Consider the following 19,195-nt stretch of genomic DNA (forward strand, 5'->3'; position numbering starts at 1 on the left):
CCATGGTCCTCAGGAACATATCACAGACTTTGGAGCCTTTGATTCTCTTTTCCACAAGGAACTTGTCTGGGAAAAAGGCACAGTGTATAAGCTGGCAAACGTCATCATTGCGGCAGGGGCCCTTCCTTTTCAGGGTGACTTTTTACTTCCCAAACACTGGGCCTCTTGTCCTCTTATTCTATCCCGCTATTGCTAATCCTGATCGAAGCCTTCCAGGCAGAGGGAACGTCACAAATTCCCCCTCCCACCCCCCAATTTAAAGCACACTAAATTGGCTCCTGAGCAGTGCTTTTAACCTCCATGAAACCAGCGCCTGAATCTAGTCTTGGGAGGAGAGGCGACTACACTGTCTGGACCATCCACACTAGGCCTGTACTCTCATCCCCAGCAAGAAAAAGAACATGGAAGTGATGTGAGCATCCGGACACATGGTGGGGTTCCATCTGCACAGACAGTCCTGGCTTAATTGTAGATAAGACCCCAATATGGAAGGCAATGACCAGAGAGGGAATGGGTGAGAGAATTCGGAAACTGAAGTCCAGACAAAGGAAGAGACCAAGAGAGAATAACAGCAGCCAACACAGCCTTGCTGTCCAATAGGAAACACCCCTACACACCCCAGGTCTGCTGCAAGGGTCCAGAGGTCAGGTGTGTGCAAACCCCTGCTCTGCCGCCAGGCCCCTAAAAGGGGGGCCGCCCTTGCTGCGCTGCCACCACTGCTGTGACCTGGTCCTCCCGTGTCGTCCTGTGGAGTTTCACTCTGAGGCTTCTAACAGGCAGAAGCTGCCCAAACCACAGGAACCCTTGTCCTTCGGGAATACAGCTCAGAAACGCACTGAGGGTCATGCTTTTCCTTGTGAGATCCTTGTCCAGGAACAAAGTAACTCTTTTAGTAGCTTTTCAACAAATTTTAGTTGAAGGGGAGTGAGCCAGGAGCCTTGACACATTTTCTCAGAGTTACATCTTTTATGCAGTAACTCGTAATAATGCGCTCTCCTCGTCTCCCTACACCGTTCTGATAGGCTGGGCACCCCACATAACTTCATTGTATTCTCCCCACCTTTCCTGTTGAGAGAGAGAGACAACGTGTGCAGAAAGGGAGAAAGGTCCTACAGATTCCACACTGGCTTGCTGGATAGATATCTGGCTTTTGAATAATTCACACAGCAAAATATTTTCTAGGAATCTGGCACTTTATAAATAGACATTGATTAAATCTGTTGTATGAGCGAATGAGTGAACGGAGGAGGGAACGCGCAAACGCCTGCCTGCACAACAGATCTCTTTTGTTTGTGTTTCCTAAAATGTGTTGTGCTTTGGGCCTGTATATAAAAATTTATTTCATATATATTCATAGGTCACCATGATTTATGTGCTTGCTTGAATATATTTTAGTAACTGGTTGTGGTGCCAATTTGTAGTCTAAATTTAAAGTGAATTATTCATTGCTTCAACAAACCAGAAGAAAAGCGGTGGTTATTTTCATTCAGTTATAGCTGTCCAGGGGCAAACATACAGAAGCAATTTGACCATCCATTACTGTATGCGTGTATTGTTTACAGGCATAATATATAACCGGCACAGGAAGAAAGACGCTCTGTATTACGCAGGAAGTTGTACGTTTATATATTTACAGAGCATTAGGAAGTGTTCATGTTGATTCAGGACCCCAAGGAAAACATGGACTTTATCTAAAATACTCTCTGCATACATTGTAGATAAAAGTTTCTTTTTCTCCAGCTTTTTATTATTCTCTGATCTTGAATATTCAAATAAATGTATGTGTTCACTTGGTGAAAATTTGGGCCAATTGAACTGCCTTTGCCAAAATGGCTTTTATTCTCCAAGCCCTTTCAAGGGGCATTCCTGCTTGGCCCTGAGCCAGCCAAGTGCTGACTTGAGGCACATGGCACGGCGCTCCCGGAATGTACTCCCAGCTCTTTCAGTGAAGCAAACGACAATGTAAATATGGGTCGTCTTTTGCAAGGAAGAATAATTTTTTCAGTTCTGATTAAGATAATTTGTTTATTCGTGAAATTTGAGATTATATTGAAGGTGGTTCCTTTTAAGTTAGAATATTCTAGAATTGAGCCAAAGCAAATGTTCTTTAAGCAAGGCCTTTCTGACTAGAGATGACTATGAATTTTTTAAAAATTTCTGAGTCTAGTTGACAGCCAATGTTACATGAGTTTCAGGTTTATAAGATAGTGATTCAGTTCTCTATGGGTCATGCTCTCCTCACACAAGTGTAGCTCCCAGCTAGCAGCAGACAACGCTGTTACAGTACCAGACTGTATTCCCTATGCTGTGGCTTTTATTCCTGTGATTTATTCATTCCATAACTGGAAGCCTGTATCTCCCAGGATAATCATTAGTTTTTAAAATACCGCTCTATTTTTCAAAATCTGTAACTGAAAATATTCCACAATACTCATGTGACCATTTTCATTTAGAAGATTCACAGCTGGAACAGGGAGCACGCAGTCGCCCCCGCTGAGAGGGCGCTTCCTCTAGGGGCTAAGACAACAGTTCTAGAGTCCGAAATGGCTGGACTCCCATCCTTACCCTGCCACTCCGCATCTGTGCCGTCCTGTGAGAACTTACTCAATGTCTCTGCCATTCAACTTTCTTGCCTGAAAAATGGGGATGAGCAGGGCGTTCTTCACAGGCCAGTAGCAATAAACAAGGAAAGTGTTTAGCACAAATTCCAAGACAGGCCAGGTATTAAAACGTACTAGGTACAGCTTTTGTGCTTAATTTGTAGTTTTTTATAAAGAGGTCTTATTTACTTCTGGTGATGTGTTCTTAGCACATGCTTTCATCTGTTCTTTGGAAAATGTGCTTATGAAGCGTTCGGAGCAGCGCAGTGAAAGCTGGCCCTGAAGACAGTCAGAGTCACAACAGATAACTGTTCTGGGGTCAATATAAAGACATTCTCCTTCATTAACTGCACCGGCCTTCAACCTTCTCCAAGAGTGGTAGCTTTGAGAACTAGGGAGATAGGTGGGGAAGGTGTGAACTGTGTTTTTTGAAAGCTGTAATAAATGCTTTCCACTGCTCTGGGAGAAAAAAATCCAAATAAGCATTTATTTGCTATGGAATTCATGTGATCTCATTTGATTTGAAGACCTTAAGAATCTGTCCCCCAACATATTCAAAATAGTAACCTATCCATTGTACTAGTCGCTTGTGCATTCCCACTGTACATTTTTAGGTGAGGGAAACAAAGGCCTAGACACCAGAGACCCAGCACGTCCCGCACATCCCCTCCCTAACTCTGCTCAAAGACTCCCTCCTGACACGCATACATTACAAGACTGTCACTTCAGTGAGAAGTTGTTTCAGAACACACCATTCTCTCTGCAGGAAGACGAAGCCCCCCATGCCTATGTTCCCCGTCTGAAGGACTTACAGACTCCATCAGCGTGTGCCACTTCGCGCGCCCACCATGGGCCCCCCGGGGAGCGTGCTGAGCAGTGGGCAAGTGCAGGTCGTCCTGTGGGGCAGTTTGGCCGCTGTTGCTGCTTTCTTCCTCATCGGCTTCCTGATTTTTCTGTGCTCCAGTTGTGACAGGTGAGAGCCGAGGGGGTATCCAGTGGACCCCTAAAATAACCCATTCCCTGTATCCAGAAGATTCTTCACCTGAAAAGCATGCGGGAATCCTACTCCACAAGCATTCACAGAAACCCCTGTGTTAAAATTGACTTCTCTGCTGCAGAGCATCCCGGGACGTTTTTTTGAGGTTGAATGAAAATCTGTATCTGATTTTGCTGAGGAGCAACTGGAAGAAGCCTCATGTACGAAACTTCCTAGAATGAAATTCTTGCCCCTCTTCTGAGCACATCCTTGTTAAACTGTATGCTGTCTTTTGCCATCTATGCGCATTTGAAAATCTTAAGTCTGATGTGTCTTAAAGGTACTTTTTTTGCTGCCCCTTGAGAGTTACTGAGAATTATTGCTGTTACATGATTTGAAAGGATCATTTTATTAAAGATTGGTAATCTAGAACTACTGTTTCTTAAGAAACAGATTAATTTTCCTATGGGAGAGATGAACTGTATGAGAAATAATCATCTTGTCTTTTTTTTTTTAGAGTTAAGCTTCTTCTCCTCCACCTCTCCATGTCTCCCTCATATAAAATGTCTGTACTCTCCCAAAAGAGATCTTTGTTTAGGAGTAAAGTTCTTAATGGGGAGTGATTTCCCAGACACTGTTAGGACGTTGACAACCTCCGCGTGGATAGGTATAGACCAGTCAGCCCTCTGCCAAACCCTCCTCCCAGTGACTTCAGGAGAGACCCTGAGGTCTCTGTCAAGAGGGGGGACGTCTGATTCTCTGAACCAAGTAGCCTCCTAATCCCTGCCCAGTTTGGACCTGGGGCCCTACAGCTTGGTCTGAGTCCGATCAGGAACGTGGCCTGCAGAAGAGTTTGCTCCCCTGGACGTGGGAGGACCTGTCTGTAATTATTTACACTCCCACTAGGTGTCACTGTTGCCTTGTACATATGGGGGGAATGTAGTCTCGAGTACTGACGGCTTTCTTTAAACTGTCCTGAGTAAAAATAAATTCTATTTTTATTCGATGGACTTTTCCATAGACTGGAAGTACATATGACTCATCCCGAGAGCATGTATCCTTCCCGACGTGCCAAAATTTGTATTTTCTTTCATTATTTTTCCAGTCCCATGGCAGTGTGCAGTCAACTTAGCAAAGATCCTGAGTTAAGACAAATGAAGAGTAGAGAACTGTCTGGATTTTGTTTAAAAAAGAAAAACAAAAAAAACCCACAATCATTTCTAGTATTCTAGATATGAACGTGTTGTAAACTTGTATTTTCTAATCTGGGAGAAGAGGGAGACCCAGAGAGATGACCAGTCTCGTGCTGAGACTTGACCCCCCTCAGACCCTGATGCCTCCAAAGGAGTGATGGAGTCACTGTCCAGCTTTTGCTTCCTTGGCAAAAGAAACCAGGATCTTAAAGAGAGATTTAAATGTTGATAAATGTTAGGATAGAAAGGGGAGTGTATGTTTGATGTTAGATGGCATGTTTGACGATACAGCAATGTGTGATTTTTTCCATTTCAGAGAGAAGAAGCCGAGGCAGCAGAGTGGGGACCATGAGAACCTGATGAACGTGGTGAGCCCATGTGCACATGTCTGTGTGTGCTTTCATACCTCAGCCGCTTATCTGAGCACTGTGCCCACGAGCTGCCAAGCTGAAGGAAACCGAGGGAGAGAACCCAGCCAGAGTGTGCTGGCTGCCTAGGCGGTGCCCTCTCTCTGTAGGATTCTTACTCGGCGTGGCTAGAGGCCTGTGCAATTAGCCAGATTGGCTGGGAGAGTTTCTAAAATGGATGCACTCGTGCTGCTGCCAGAGAGAGCCTTCGAGAGCTCCAGCTTACCTGCGACCGCAGGGCTTGCCTCTGCCTAGCTCCAGCCTCGTACCCGTTTGCTACGTCTGTTTAACAAAGGACCACAGCCTCTCGGGCTTAAGTAACACATGGACTGTCTTGGAGTCCTGGAGGCTAAAACTGGTGATCAGGTGTCCACGGGGCTGGTTCTTCAGAGAGCTTGGAGGGTGAACGTGTTCCAGGCCGTTCTGTAGCTTGGGCGGTTTGCTGGCGGTCTTTGCCACTCCTCGGTGCTGGCGCTGCCATGTGCTGTTCTCCCTGTGTCTCTCCATGTGGTCTCTCCGCTCTGCATGTTTCTGTGCAAGCTTCCCCATTAGGAGGACTCCAGCATGACCTCATCCTGTATATGGCCCAGATGGGTTTCCGCCATCCTCCTTTCTTATGGGGCCTGGTCAAGCCCCTCAGATCCCCCCTGGTGAGGAGCAGCGTGAGCCTCCTGGTCCTGCCATGTTCTCTCCACTCAGGGTCATGCCCTCACCTGACTGAGCCACTCCAGCAGCTGGGGACCGGGCCACCCCCATACTGGCAGGGCTGATGGCATCCGTCTTGCTTGAGCCCATGGTAGTGTGAAAACAGAAGTGTTTCCAGTCCCTGGATTTCTCAAGATCAAGGAAAAACTGCTTTGGGGGAGAGGGTGTGAACATGGAGCGGGCAGACGGGCAGAGCTTCCCCAGGAGGGGTCTCACTACTGGTCTCCCTGTCCTACAGAGGGGCAGGACTCTTGTATCCCCAGCAGCTGGGAGCCCCTGCGGGTTTCCTAGCCTCCTTCTCTGGGCACACACACCACGCCCACTGCTGTCCTGGGTTCTCAGCACCCAGGACCCTGTACCCTTTTCCCATCTGTCAACCCGCTTCTCAGCTGCACCCCATGCCTCTGTTCCCACAGACTGCTGCTATGGCGGTGTTGGAGGAGGGCGGGCTCTACTATAGCTCCTCCCACATGCAGGTTCCAGGAGCCGAGCTTCTCCACCACCCCCCATGCTCCTCAGTGCCAGGTGCCAGGTGAGGTTAGGGCAGGAGTCCCTATGCCTCAGGACTATTTGAGGCTAGGATTTAGTGGTGGCTCTTCTGGGGCTCAGCGGGGAGGGCCTGTCCATCCTGTGTCCTTCCCGAGCAGCGGTTCTCAGGGAGTGGCCTGTGCTGCTGGCACGGGGCCCAGGGAACTGTTAGCAAGCCCCCCACCATGTGGTTCTGCTGGATGCTCCCTCCTGAGCGCCCCTGTGGTAGACCCCCAGCGCCTGCTCATCCATGCCAGGTCAGCAGCAGCCCTGGGTGTGAGGGAAGATGGTGGCAGGCAGGTGAAAGGAAGACGGAGATGCTCACGTCCCACAGCCTTCACAACCCCACAGCCTCTTCTTACACGGGTGTGCATGAGAGAAAGAGCTCAGGAGTGCACATGTGCACAGGGGCAGTGGTGTGCGAGCTCACGCATACAACCTGTCCACCCAGCTCCCTGTAAGAGCTTCTCTCTCAGCTTCTAAATCTTGTTCAACTTGCAGACTCGCCATTTAGCCCAAAGAAGCCCCTGCGGTTAGCCTCACCACCACCACCCACCCCGCCCCCAATCCCAGCTCTTCTACATCCCAGCTTCCCCCACCGCCCCCCCGGGCCCTAGAGCAGCCGCAGCTAAATCCTAGCTTCAAACAGTCCCAGGCACAGGGTGCCCTGGAGTCTGCACCTGGGGCTACCGAGAGAGAGGGAGGCTCACTCCGGGCTCCCCTGCAGGACGTCTGTCATGGAAGCTGAGATTAGACGTGGTGGCTAGAACCCATTATGCTACTTCAGCAGAGATGGGTTGGGATGCTGTTAGGAGCCAGAATGGGGGCCTTCCCCCTCCACCACCCCTCTGACTCCTGTCCAGGCGGGACCCTTCTGTGCTATGAGAGTCTGCTATGAGAACCTAAGTTCAGGGCAGTCTTCATTCAGGAGCAGCAGACTCGCAGGAAGGGTCCATGACACAGTGTGAGCTGTTTGCTATTATTATTATTATTATTATTATTATTATTATTATTTGGTTCCCAGTAAGAAGTCAGAGAATTTATGAAGCCAACTGGCCAAGCTTCTGGGGCTGCTTATATAAGAAGTTTCCATGTGGACTCCTGGAACATGACCCAGCTGTGGCCTCCTGGGTCACACATGCTGTGTCTTCTGCGAGTAGGACATGGGAACAGGTCCCATTAGCAGTGATTCCGGCTGCTGCATCTCATTCCATGTAATATCCCCACATTCGAGCCCGGCAGGAAAACGGTCAGTGCCGTTCTTCCCTCCAGGCATCCTGACTCCGTGACAATAAGAAAGATTTGCAGACCTGCTCTTTAACATACGGAGTTCTTGTGAACCCTGATGCACAGACCTGGCAGACATCAGCGACGCTATCCCCTTCCGCCAGGCTGCAGTCCCTTCCCGTCTTTCCTTCAGAGGGCACGTTTCTGCTAAGAACAGCATCTCGCAGCCCCTGTGGCACAGCGATGAGCCTGCTGTCTGCAGAGTCCCTGCTGACCAGCACAGGAGTTCTTGGTCCCCTTTTCACCTTGAGCTAAAGGGACTGATCCCTATGTCCCACCTGTAGCCCACTTGTAGAGCACTGGGCAGAAAGCTCTGCAGATGGTCTTGGAAGATTCCCAGGGTGCTGAAGAGTCCAGGACCACTCTGTCTAGTAGAGCTCACACCCCGCTGGACGTGGCCCGTGCCTGAGCTGGTGGGATAGCCACGAGCGCCTGATAGCTGTGGAGCATTCCCGGTGTGGCGAGTTCAGCTGAGCAGCTCAGATCTGCTAGGGAGCACTTAAGTTTGGGTGGATCTGGGTTTCTGTTGTTGCTGTTTTAATTTGGAGAAAAAGCCATGGCGACTGTCCTCTGCCTACGGTCTGACCCATGTGGCGTTTGCTCTGCAGCCTTCGGATAAGGAGATGTTCAGCCGTTCGGTTACCAGCCTGGCCACAGACGCGCCTGCCAGCAGCGAGCAGAACGGGATACTCACCAATGGCGACAGTAAGTTCCGCAGATACCGGCTTTCCACGCAGGCCTCGTCTCCTGAGAAATGAGTCATTTCAGAATATGCAGCTCAAAAACTAGGCAGTGGGTTCTTGCTCACTCTTAGTATTCCTACTGGTTTCAGCACAAATAAGCTCATTTGGATGAAAAGCTAATATTGATTCATTGGTTTCTCTGTGCCATTGCTCTAAGATTTGTATACTAACTCATCCCGGTAAGATTACTGTTATTAATAGTATTATTACTCCCTGTAAGATAACCCTTGTTACAGCTTATGCATGAAGAAACAGTGGCATGTGGCTGCTTCAACCAATTACCACAAACTCAGAGCCTTAGAACAACAGAAATCTATTAACTCAGAGCCCAAAGTCAGGGTACCAGCAGAGCTCCATTTCCTCCTGAAGGCTCTGGGGTGAATCCATTTCCTTACCTATTTCAGCTTCTTGAGGCCGTCAGCATTTCTTGATTCCTAGCCTTTCCCTCCATCTCCCCGTCTCCCTCCAACTCTCCTGCCTCCTGTCACTTCAAAGGACCCTCATCATTACACTGGGCCCCCCTGGGTAACTCGGGCTGCTCTCCCATCTCGGGCTCAGCGGGTCGTTCATCTGCACCTCTGTGATGCTGAGGCACACACACCACATTGTCTACCACTATACTAGACACGGGCCCGGGCTCCAGGGCCCTTACAGAACCCCGGTCTAGTCAGTAAAAACAAAGATTAAAACTCATAAACACACACATACATACAAGGACTATACGTAATATGTAAGGACCGTATGTTATATAAAAAGTATATAAGAAATATATGCATAAATATAGATATTTAAGTACACATTTATACATATGTACTTATACTTTTTAAACGTCTATATAAAAACTATAAAATGGAGCGACAGTCATTTAAGAACTTGTTCGCTGCCATGTTAAGTGTCAGAAGAGCGGGGCTAGGCTTTGTTGATGTATGACGTATGATGGTGATGCGCTTTAACAGTCTCTGGCAGGTCGTAGGCACTCAAAAGCATTTGACAGAGGGATGACTGAATGGTTTCACACAGTGCATATCTATGGAAATCTAAGAATTTCACATTTGATTTTCTAATTTGGGGTGGAAATGGTAGGGAAAGAGGCAGCAAGACAGAAGGAAGACCTTTAAAGAGCCATGGGTGTACCGTCCCTTTGTACTTGCCATAGAGGGTACCTTTTACCCCAGTGTTTCCACCATGTCTGCCAAACAAAAGTGACCACTGAAAAGCGGATGGCTACCAATTATTCCCTCCAAATGGAAGGCGGCCACCATGTGTGCCCCCCACCTTTGGTGCCCAGCCTCTCACAGAGTCAGACCTCTGGTCACATTAGACACACTGCCTACAAGAATCCCACCAAGGCCCACCAAGGAGCAATGAAAGTGTGAACCCAATTTATAGCTAAGATAGTTTATTAAACATTGTATTGGAAAGATGTAAAATAGCTGGCCCTAGTTTCAGCTGTGGTTGAAAAATCAACCATCATATGGTCTGCAGTTTGCAGTGTAGAGTCCAATAAAAAACAAGCACCTTGATTTAACTTGACTTTGCATTACCCCAGTTCACTGCAATAATTATTTAAGGGATAGTCTTTTTCCGTTTTTAATACTTCTGCCGCTTCAGTCCTTTCAGAAGACAGTACTCTGACCTGCATGCAACATTACGAGGAGGTCCAGACCTCAGCTTCGGATCTGCTGGACTCCCAGGACAGCACGGGGAAGCCAAAGTGTCACCAGAGCCGGGAACTGCCCAGAATTCCTCCGGACAGCGCAGTGGACACGATGCTCAACGTGAGGAGCGTGGACGGGGACCCGGGCCTGGGGACGGAAGGGCCGTATGAAGTGCTCAAGGATAGTTCCTCCCAAGAGAATATGGTGGAGGACTGCTTGTATGAAACTGTGAAAGAAATAAAGGAGGTGGCAGCAGCCGTGAACCCAGGGAAAGGCCACAGCAGCAGGTCAAAGTCGACTTCCGCTTTGAAAGAGCTTCCGGGGCCCCAGGCCCCCGAGGCGGACTTTGCTGAGTACGCCTCCGTGGACAGAAACAAAAAGTGTCGACAGAGCATTAATGCAGAGACTGTTCTCAGAAATTCATGCGACTTGGAAGAGGAGGCCCCACCACCTGTCCCCGTTAAACTTCTGGATGAGAATGAAAACCTTCAGGAGAAGGAAGAGAGCAAGACAGCGGAGGAGGGAGCCGCAGAGGGGACCAGCGAAACCAACAAGGTGAGCTCCCGTGGTTTTCTTTCTTGTGCTATTGTCATGATTAGGCATCGAGCTACTCCTGGGGCTTTTACTGGCACATCGTTCTGGGAAATGTATACAAACACTTTCAGGTTCGCTGAATGATGAAAGCTGTTTTAGCGTAAGCTGTGTTTGACTTATTCCCCCCTCCAAATAGTAAAATACTGAAAACTCATGCTTGTAAAATATTTCTCTGTTGGCACCTAACTTGGATATTTTCCAGTTTTTACATCATGTTTAACTGGGACCAAATATTATTTTCTTCATTTTGAAGATCAGGAATTAAATGGAGACTAGACTCTTGGCCACAAAGTTACCCCTTCTGCTCGTTGCTGCCTCAAGCAGCAGGATGATCTTTACCCTCCGGGACCCCAGAAGTTAGAGCACAGGAATACACATGGAGAGGACAGACTCACAGGGGCCACTGGTGGTACCTGCTTCTATGCACTCTTTTTTTTTTTTTTTAAAGATTTTATTTTATTTATTTGTCAGAGAGAGAGGGAGAGAGAGCGAGCACAGGCAGACAGAGAGGCAGGCAGAGGCAGAGGGAGAAGCAGGCTCCCTGCTGAGCAAGGAGCCCGATGTGGGACTCGATCCCAGGACGCTGGGATCATGACCTGAGCCGAAGGCAGCTGCTCAACCAACTGAGCCACCCAGGCGTTCTATGCACTCTTATATGAATCAAGTAGATTTTATCTTGGGACAGTTTCAAAACAGTAGCCTACTTTTTTTTTCTTTTTTAAGAAAAATATGTTTATTTTCTTGTTTTTTCCCCTTCATCCACCATTCCCAATCTCACTACCCTCCTCCCCTAGGCATCCATTCAAATTTTTTTTTTATTAACATATAATGCATTATTTGTTTCAGGGGTACAGGTCTGTGAATCATCAGTCTTACACACTTCACAGCACTCACCATAGCACATGCCCTCCCCAATGTCTATAACCCAGCCACCCTCTCCATACCCCCTTCACCCCCCAGCAACCCTCAGTTTGTTCCCTGAGATTAAGAGTCTCTTACAGTTTGTCTCCCTCCCCAGTCCCATTTTGTTTCATTTTTTCCCTCCTTACCTCCCACAACCTCCCGCCTCACCTCTCAAATTCCTCATATCAGGGAGATCATATGATAATTGTCCTTCTCTGACTGACTTCCTTCACTTAGCATAATATCCTCTAGTTCCATCCACATCATTGCAAATGGCAGGATTTCGGTTTTTTGATGGCTGCATAGTATTCCATTTTGTGTGTGTGTGTGTGTGTGTGTGTGTGTACACACACCACATCTTTATCCACTCATCTGTTAATGGACATCTAGGTTCTTTCCATAGTAGCCTTAACTCTTAAGTTTAGATATTCAACAAAGCTCTGAAATGTATTAACAATGGCTGAGCCAGGGCACCTGGGTGGCTCAGTGGGTTAAAGCCTCTGCCTTCAGCTCAGTTCATGATCTCAGGGTTCTGGGATCAAGCCCCACATCGGGCTCTCTCTGTTCAGCAGGGAGCCTGCTTCCTCCTCTCTCTACCTGCCTCTCTGCCTACTTGTGATCTCTGTCTGTCAAATAAATGAATAAAATCTTTTAAAAAAAAATTTTTTTTTTATAAAATATAAATAAATAAATAAATAAAACAATGGCCGAGCCTTCTCTTTCTGCGAACCAGGCCACAACAGCCTGAAATTCACATCTTCTGTTGTAAATATCTCCTTGGAATTTAACTAGGCCCGGTCTTCTTAGCCAATTACAATATAATTTCTATTCTAGATACACAGGAAAAAGCAAGGTTCTCTCATCTCAGGTTTTGGTAGGAAGGACAGGTAGGTCAGTCAATAGTAGCCTTAAAAAGGATCTGGAGTTCATGATCAAAATGTGAATCCTGGCTATGGTTATAGAGGTTATACCACGGAACTCATTCTTCTCAGTATTCTCTGAATGCATTTCGACTTTCATATTACCCACGAAATCAGCTGCTGAGAGCCTCAATATAGGTGTTTATGAGCCTAGTCATGAAATGCAAAAATGCAGCCTAACATTTTGACCTTCATATAAATTGTGCCTGAAGCAATTAAGGCTTTTTTACTTAAAAGCACTTGAAAGATAAGAAGGTCAATTATCTAACCACTACCGGTAAACAATTCTCCAGATATCACATTAGAATCTGAAACTATCCATCTGGGAATCAGATTACTTTTCTACAGTAATACAAGAATGAATAACCCATCATCTCCATTATAAACAATCCTAATTTTAAGCGATTCAGGGAACTTGAAATATTTAATATTCATTCATTTTTTCATTCATGCACAAGAAGATTTTAGTGAGCACCAACTATGTGCCACACAACCTTCCAGGTGCTGAGAATACAGTGGTCACCAAAACATACAAATGAACAAAAATTCCTGCCCCTGTGGAGCTTACACTTGAGTGGGGAGAGAGAGACATAAATAGACACATAAGTAAAGTATATGGTATTTTAGAAGGTTTTAAGGTTTACAGGGAAAAATTAGAATAAGGAGGACGAGGAAAATAGAGTGGGAGTACAGTTGTGAGTAGGTCGTCAGTGCATGCCTACTGTGAAAGTGGCATCTGAATGAAATGTTCAAGGAGACGGGAAAGTCGGGGAAGAGCAGGTGGAGCAGGGAAGGGGCAGTGCGAGGCGCTGAGGCTGGAGCTTGCCCAGCCCACCCAGGGAAGAGGAGGGCACAGGTGTAGCCGGAAAGGAGTGATAGAGAGAAAGGTAACCAAGGGCCCAATCCTGTGTGGCCTGTGTTCAAAATCTGAATAAAAAGGGGGTCATTAGAAAATCTTGAGCAGAAGAACGGATTATTCTTAGGTTTGGAAAAGATCGCCCCGACTGTAGTGTCAAATTCAAGTGTCAAGGGTAGGAGAAAGGAGACCAATCAGGTGGAGATTCTCACAAACCAGACGAGAAAGGATGATGGCTTGGGACAGGGCAGTAATGGGAGACGCTAAGCAAGAGCCAGGAGTTCTGCTGGTGGACCAGATGTATAATGAAAGAAAGAAAAAATCATGATGAGTCCCAGGTTCGGCCTGAGCCTTTGGAAAGATGGAATCACCCTTAACTGGAATGAAGAGGAAGACTATAGGCAGGCAAGTTCTGGGAGAAGACTGGGTATTCAATGCTAGACATGTTCTGTTTTGGACACGTGCTGGATGCCTGAGTGGAAGCAGCGGAGAGCAGCTGGACAAATGAGCAGCCTGATGAGAAAGGGCCTGGGCTGCATTTGTACACTTGGAAGTCCTCAGCAGAAAGTTTTTCCTAAAGCTATGACACTGAATGTGGTCATCGAATGAGTGTCAATGGCATCTAGAAGAGTTCCCGGGGCACAGGTCTGGGAAGGAAAAAGAACCAGCAGAGGACACCAAAATAGGAAAGAAAAACAGGGAAGTTCAATGTCCCTGGAAGCCAAGTGAAGAAGGTGCAGGGACAGAGGAGTGGCCACTATGGGAAACACAGCAGTGGATCAGAAAGTACGGGCTAGGATTAACCATCCCATTGGTTACACGGTGGATATTGGTGTCCTTGGAGTGTCAGAGGGAGAAACTTGACTGAAATGGGTTTAGAGAGAGAATAGGAAGAGAAAAATTATTTGAGGAATTTCTTCAGACAACTCTTTTAGGAGGTTTTGCTATAAAGGGACGAGGCAATAGATGGAACTGGAAGAAGGGTTGTTTTGTTTTTAGAAACAGAAAGATCAGCATGGTTTCAGGTGGTGGGAACGATTTCACAGCGAGGGAAAAGCTGACGGTATAAACAAAATGGGAGACCTGCTGGAGCACGTATTCCTGAGTAGATGGGGAGGGCCAGGATCTCCTGCATGAGAGGAGGGGGTCACCTTAAAGAGGGGCTTGGAGACTTCTTTGGTGACGGGGAGGAAGGAAAACTCACGAATGCAGCGATGGGGGCAGGTGAGTACAAGTTCTTGGACGTGTCTTCTGATGTCTTCAGTTTTCTCAGGGTCACCAGCTAAGACTAAGGATGGGTGAGAAGGTGTTGGAGTTTGGGGAGAGAGGAAAAAGTGGGAAGTGGACAGCTAGGAGGGCAGGGACTGGGTGTACGAGCAGGTGTGGTATGACAGGGAGCAGCATTAAGGCCTCACGGGAGGGCTGAATTCACCAGTGATCAGGAAGAGCACGGGGTATTTAATACTGCTGGGGATTGAACAACATCACACAGACTTTTTATTAAGTGTTTATCTTCAGTTGCTCGGCATATTTCTTTGTAGAAAAATTTCTCCCCTAAAAAACATTTTTATAGATAGATGTGTCTCAACATATGTGAAAGAAAGGATGGATTGTTGACCTCAAACTATACCTTCCCTTGGCTTGTGTTTATTTTAACAGAGATTTAGCTCATTGTCGTACAAGTCCCGGGAAGAGGACCCAACTCTCACAGAAGAAGAGGTGAGTTTTGTTGCTTTTTTTAAATAACCACAAGAGCTCTAAAGAGTTTCTCTCCTTGCATAAATGACTGTCATGTTACCTTCTCCAAAAAAGCTAAAATACTCTCTTCAGCATATGTCTGGAGATCAGGGTTTGGGGATGTTGGCTTTATAATGATTCAGAGAGTGAGTGGCAGAGGGTAAGACATGAAGGAAGAGAGGATAAACAGGTCACCTAAGTAAAAGAAACTGAGTAGGAAAGAAGCATCAGAAAAAAATAGAGGAGGAGAGAAAGTAGGAGGAGAAGAGAGAAATTTATGACTGAGAGCGTTAGTGAGCAAATCAAGAAGGCCACCTTTGAAGGAAATTAATCATGGGCTGGAAAATACAGGAAATTGAACAGGTGGGTATAGGGAATTTAATCCAGTCTAGGAGATGGAGGAGGAAGGTTTTAATGAGGAATTTTGGAGGCCCAGAGCAGGTAATTCCAGGAAGTCCAATTCCAGGCTGGCTGGACAGTCAGACATAGCAGCCAACAGGAGAGGACTCTCTGTTCTCCCAAGTACCGGGGCTAAATATTCCCTGGTTAAACTTTTCAGTGAACCATTAAACTTACACAACCCAGTACACACACACACACACACACACACAGAGTCAAGCTAGGCTCAGAGAGCTGAACACCTTAATTTATCTGGCTATATATAGCTTCTGCCTAGAATTCCTAGTACGGTAAATTTGGTACATGTAGAAAAATGATATGCGTATACAGGTACATCCCCTCTTACCATCACACTTAGCAGAGAGTATTAAAATAGGAAATAGACACTGGGTGTGGTGAAAAAATAATGAATACTGTTTTTCTAAAAATAAAGAAATTGGGGAAAAAAAATAGGAAATAGACTATGATCCCACATTGGAAGTTCAAAGATCAGACGAGCTGTCCACAGGCAATGCTGCCCACTTGCTTCTGTGTTTCCGGCCCCCGGGAATGGATCTGCCATCTAGCCACCTGGCCTTATAAGCCAGAACCCTGGACATCGTCCTTCCCACACCATTTCCTCACTGTCCTCAAACTCAGTCAGTAGCCAGCGCCCCTGGTTTCTTTCCCACACCGCTCTCTCTGTGCACACAGTGCCCGCCCCTCCCCTCACTAAGGCAGTGCATCCTCCTGCCAGCCTGTGGCGGCTCCTTTGCCTTCTTCCAGCCTTCTCTAGACCACACTGTTCCACAGCCCTCCCCCCTGGACAAGGAAGTAGAATATATGAGAGCTCCGGAAACCAGGCCTCTAAGATACGTTGAGGCTAAGTAAAACTTTAAATTACTTTTCTTCTAATCTTACATTGTTTGTGGTTTTAGAAAATAGGACCTAGATACACTGATGAATTTTTAACATAGATTAAAGAACTATGACTCACATACAGTCATTTTTGGAAGATGTTTTAGAAAAAATAATTATGGAAGTCACTTATTTCTGTATTAATGTAATAGAATGTTAGTCCAGACTGAAACTGAGATCTGAGTTTTCAGTACTATTATCCCAGTTTAACAGAATGATGGGGAAAGGGCTGCTTATAGAAAGAGAAATGGGGAAAGGGTAGAGAGTAATTTAGGAGAACATAATAACAATTTACAGCCAGAATAATAAAGATGAAAGATTTAAGAGAGAAAAGTTATGAAGCCAAATAGCAAAGGGGCTTGAAAGGAACAAAATTTACTCCTGACAAAACAGAAGTTAATAGTCCTTAAAGGCAAATACTCAAACAGAACATTAGAAGACTTGAGAATCTTTCATAAGCATTAAAATTTACGACATCCTCTGCAGAGTAGGTTCCTGTCCAGAAATAATATGGGTTCCAAATTAATGAAAGAGCCTTTAACTTTCTAAAAAGAATATAAAGACCAAGAAGACCCAAGTAATTTCAAAGAGTAGGGGCATGTATGGCACGCATTGTGGGGAAGAGCATTGAGGAGAGAAGCTCAGAGGCCAGTCCCAGTGTTATAGCACAGGTGCATGTGTGGTTCAGCCTTGATACTCCCCACAAGGTGAAGAGGCCTGCTAGTACGCTGCCTCCCCTCTTCATCCTCATCTATGATGTACGCTTGATAATCTAGCCACATTTTCAGCTCAGACCACCTTTTAGATATTAAGATATTTGTACCTTGCTAGGAAAAGCAGATGATGTACCTTAATTCTTCCTAATTTCAAAGAAATTATAAATCTTCATTTCAAGAGTAATTTTTCCCACTAAAATCTCTAAGATTTTGAGTTTGTCAGTGAGATTTTGAGTGAGAATGTCAATTTAATATTCATTAGAAGGGTCAGAGCAACATGGCAAGCGCTTCCCAAAGATGATTTCTCTGGCTCCAAATGTTTGGATTGTCAAGGCCTGGCAAAACACAGCCCCCAGACTGCAGTGAAAAGTTCTCATGCAAATGACCAGTTAGCATTCGGCAGGCCTGTCTTGAGAAGCTTTTGAGGCCAGCTGGAAACTTCATCCACAGTATGTGAGATATGTGAAAGCAAGAAAATCTCTCTCCGCACTTGGGAAGCCAAGCATCTGTCAACAGGCATGTTCATTTATTTCCTGGGTGTTTGAATTAATCAATCATTATGGCCAAGATAAATATAGGTAATGAAGGATATTTCCACTTATTTCCAAGCATGATTTCTAACAGTAAAATAACAACCCTCAAAAAAACTCTTTAAAAATCTCTTAATCAGTATGTTTAATCTATGATTACCAACAAAAATTAAATCCCTCTTGATAGTAGAGATTATATGGGGTATATTAGGGAGACTGAGTAGGTATGCCTGGAAAGTAGCCCAATCTTCCCACAAGAAAGAATGCCCTTTACGTTAACTGTCTCCAAATTTCATTTCTGAGTTGGCTGGTTGCAAATAAGAATGAATTTTTCCCACTGAAGAAAACTTAGCCCCATCTGTAAATGTCTATTTAACCAGTAATATGCAATGAAGTTGAAAATTAATGGAAAATGAAGCTTTTATAGATATATGTATATTGCCAACCAGAATCCAGGACCTACTTTTCAGACTACTTTCATGCAGAAAGAGTGGGTCAGATAGTCTTAACTCAGTGGTTCTCACACTTTAGTGGGCCTGTGGGGCCCCTGCCCCAGCATTTCTGATTCATTGCTTTCTGGGATGGAGCCCTTAGCTTTCTAATAAAGTCCCAGATTCTGGTGCTGCCAGTTTGAAGCCCACATTTTTTTTTTTAAAGATTTTATTTACTTATTTGACAGAGAGAGAGATCACAAGCAGGCAGGGAGGCAGGCAGAGAGAGGAGGAAGCAGGCTTTCCGCAGAGCAGAGAGCCCGATGAGGGGCTCGATCCCAGGACGCTGGGATCATGACCTGAGCCGAAGGCAGAGGATTAACCCACTGAGCCACCCAGGTGCCCCTGAAGCCCACATTTTGAGGACCATTTATCTAATATGTTTTCTGCCCTTTTTTCTAAAGCAGTAGAGCCTTTTTTTTTTTTCACATGAAATAGCATTCTGATAATAGAAATCAAAAAAACATGATACTGTAGTGAGGTCCCAAGGACCTCTTGAACTTCTTGTTCGTCCTGCTCTCCTCATGCCTGCCCCTCAGAAGACCCAGAGAACCTGGTGTTCATGGAGTTACGCCAATATGGCTGGTCTACTTGCCAAGTTGAAGATATAATATATAATTGTTCTCTAGATGTATACTCAAGGATCAGTACAGGTAACAAAGAATCCACTTCGGGGTTTATATCTGAATGAAATGAAAACTGTCTTGAAGACGTATTTTCACCCTCGTGTTTTTGCAGCATTATTCACCATAGCCAAGACATGGAAACAACCTAAGTGTTCATCAGTCAGTGAATGAATAAAGAAAATGTGAGGTGTACACACACACACACACACACACACACACAGAGGAATATTATTCAGTCATGGAAAAGAAGGAAATTCTGCCTTTTGTGACAACTTGGAGAGACCTTGAGAGCATTAATCCAAGTAAAAAAAAGTCAGACAGAGAAACCCAAATACTGTATGTTCTCACCTACATGTGGAATCTTAAAAAGCCAAACCATAGAAATAGCAAATAGAATGGTGGTTGCCAGGGGTTGGGGAGTAGGGGAAA

General features: G+C 45.8%; 1 protein-coding gene across 1 annotated transcript in view; it reads left to right on the top strand.

Moving 5' to 3' along the window:
- The window catches only part of PAG1 (phosphoprotein membrane anchor with glycosphingolipid microdomains 1), a 133,609-nt gene that overhangs the window by 110,134 nt on the left and 4,280 nt on the right, over positions 1-19,195 (top strand). The window contains exons 4-8 of the mRNA XM_044245396.1: positions 3,367-3,573; positions 5,086-5,137; positions 8,305-8,401; positions 10,051-10,652; positions 15,030-15,089. Of these exons, the coding sequence (XP_044101331.1) occupies positions 3,449-3,573; positions 5,086-5,137; positions 8,305-8,401; positions 10,051-10,652; positions 15,030-15,089 (936 nt within the window). The 5' untranslated portion in view covers positions 3,367-3,448. The remainder of the gene's footprint in view (positions 1-3,366; positions 3,574-5,085; positions 5,138-8,304; positions 8,402-10,050; positions 10,653-15,029; positions 15,090-19,195) is intronic.

This window comes from Neovison vison, chromosome 4, assembly GCF_020171115.1.
Source record: "Neovison vison isolate M4711 chromosome 4, ASM_NN_V1, whole genome shotgun sequence".
In the NCBI taxonomy this organism is placed as follows: domain Eukaryota; kingdom Metazoa; phylum Chordata; class Mammalia; order Carnivora; family Mustelidae; genus Neogale; species Neogale vison.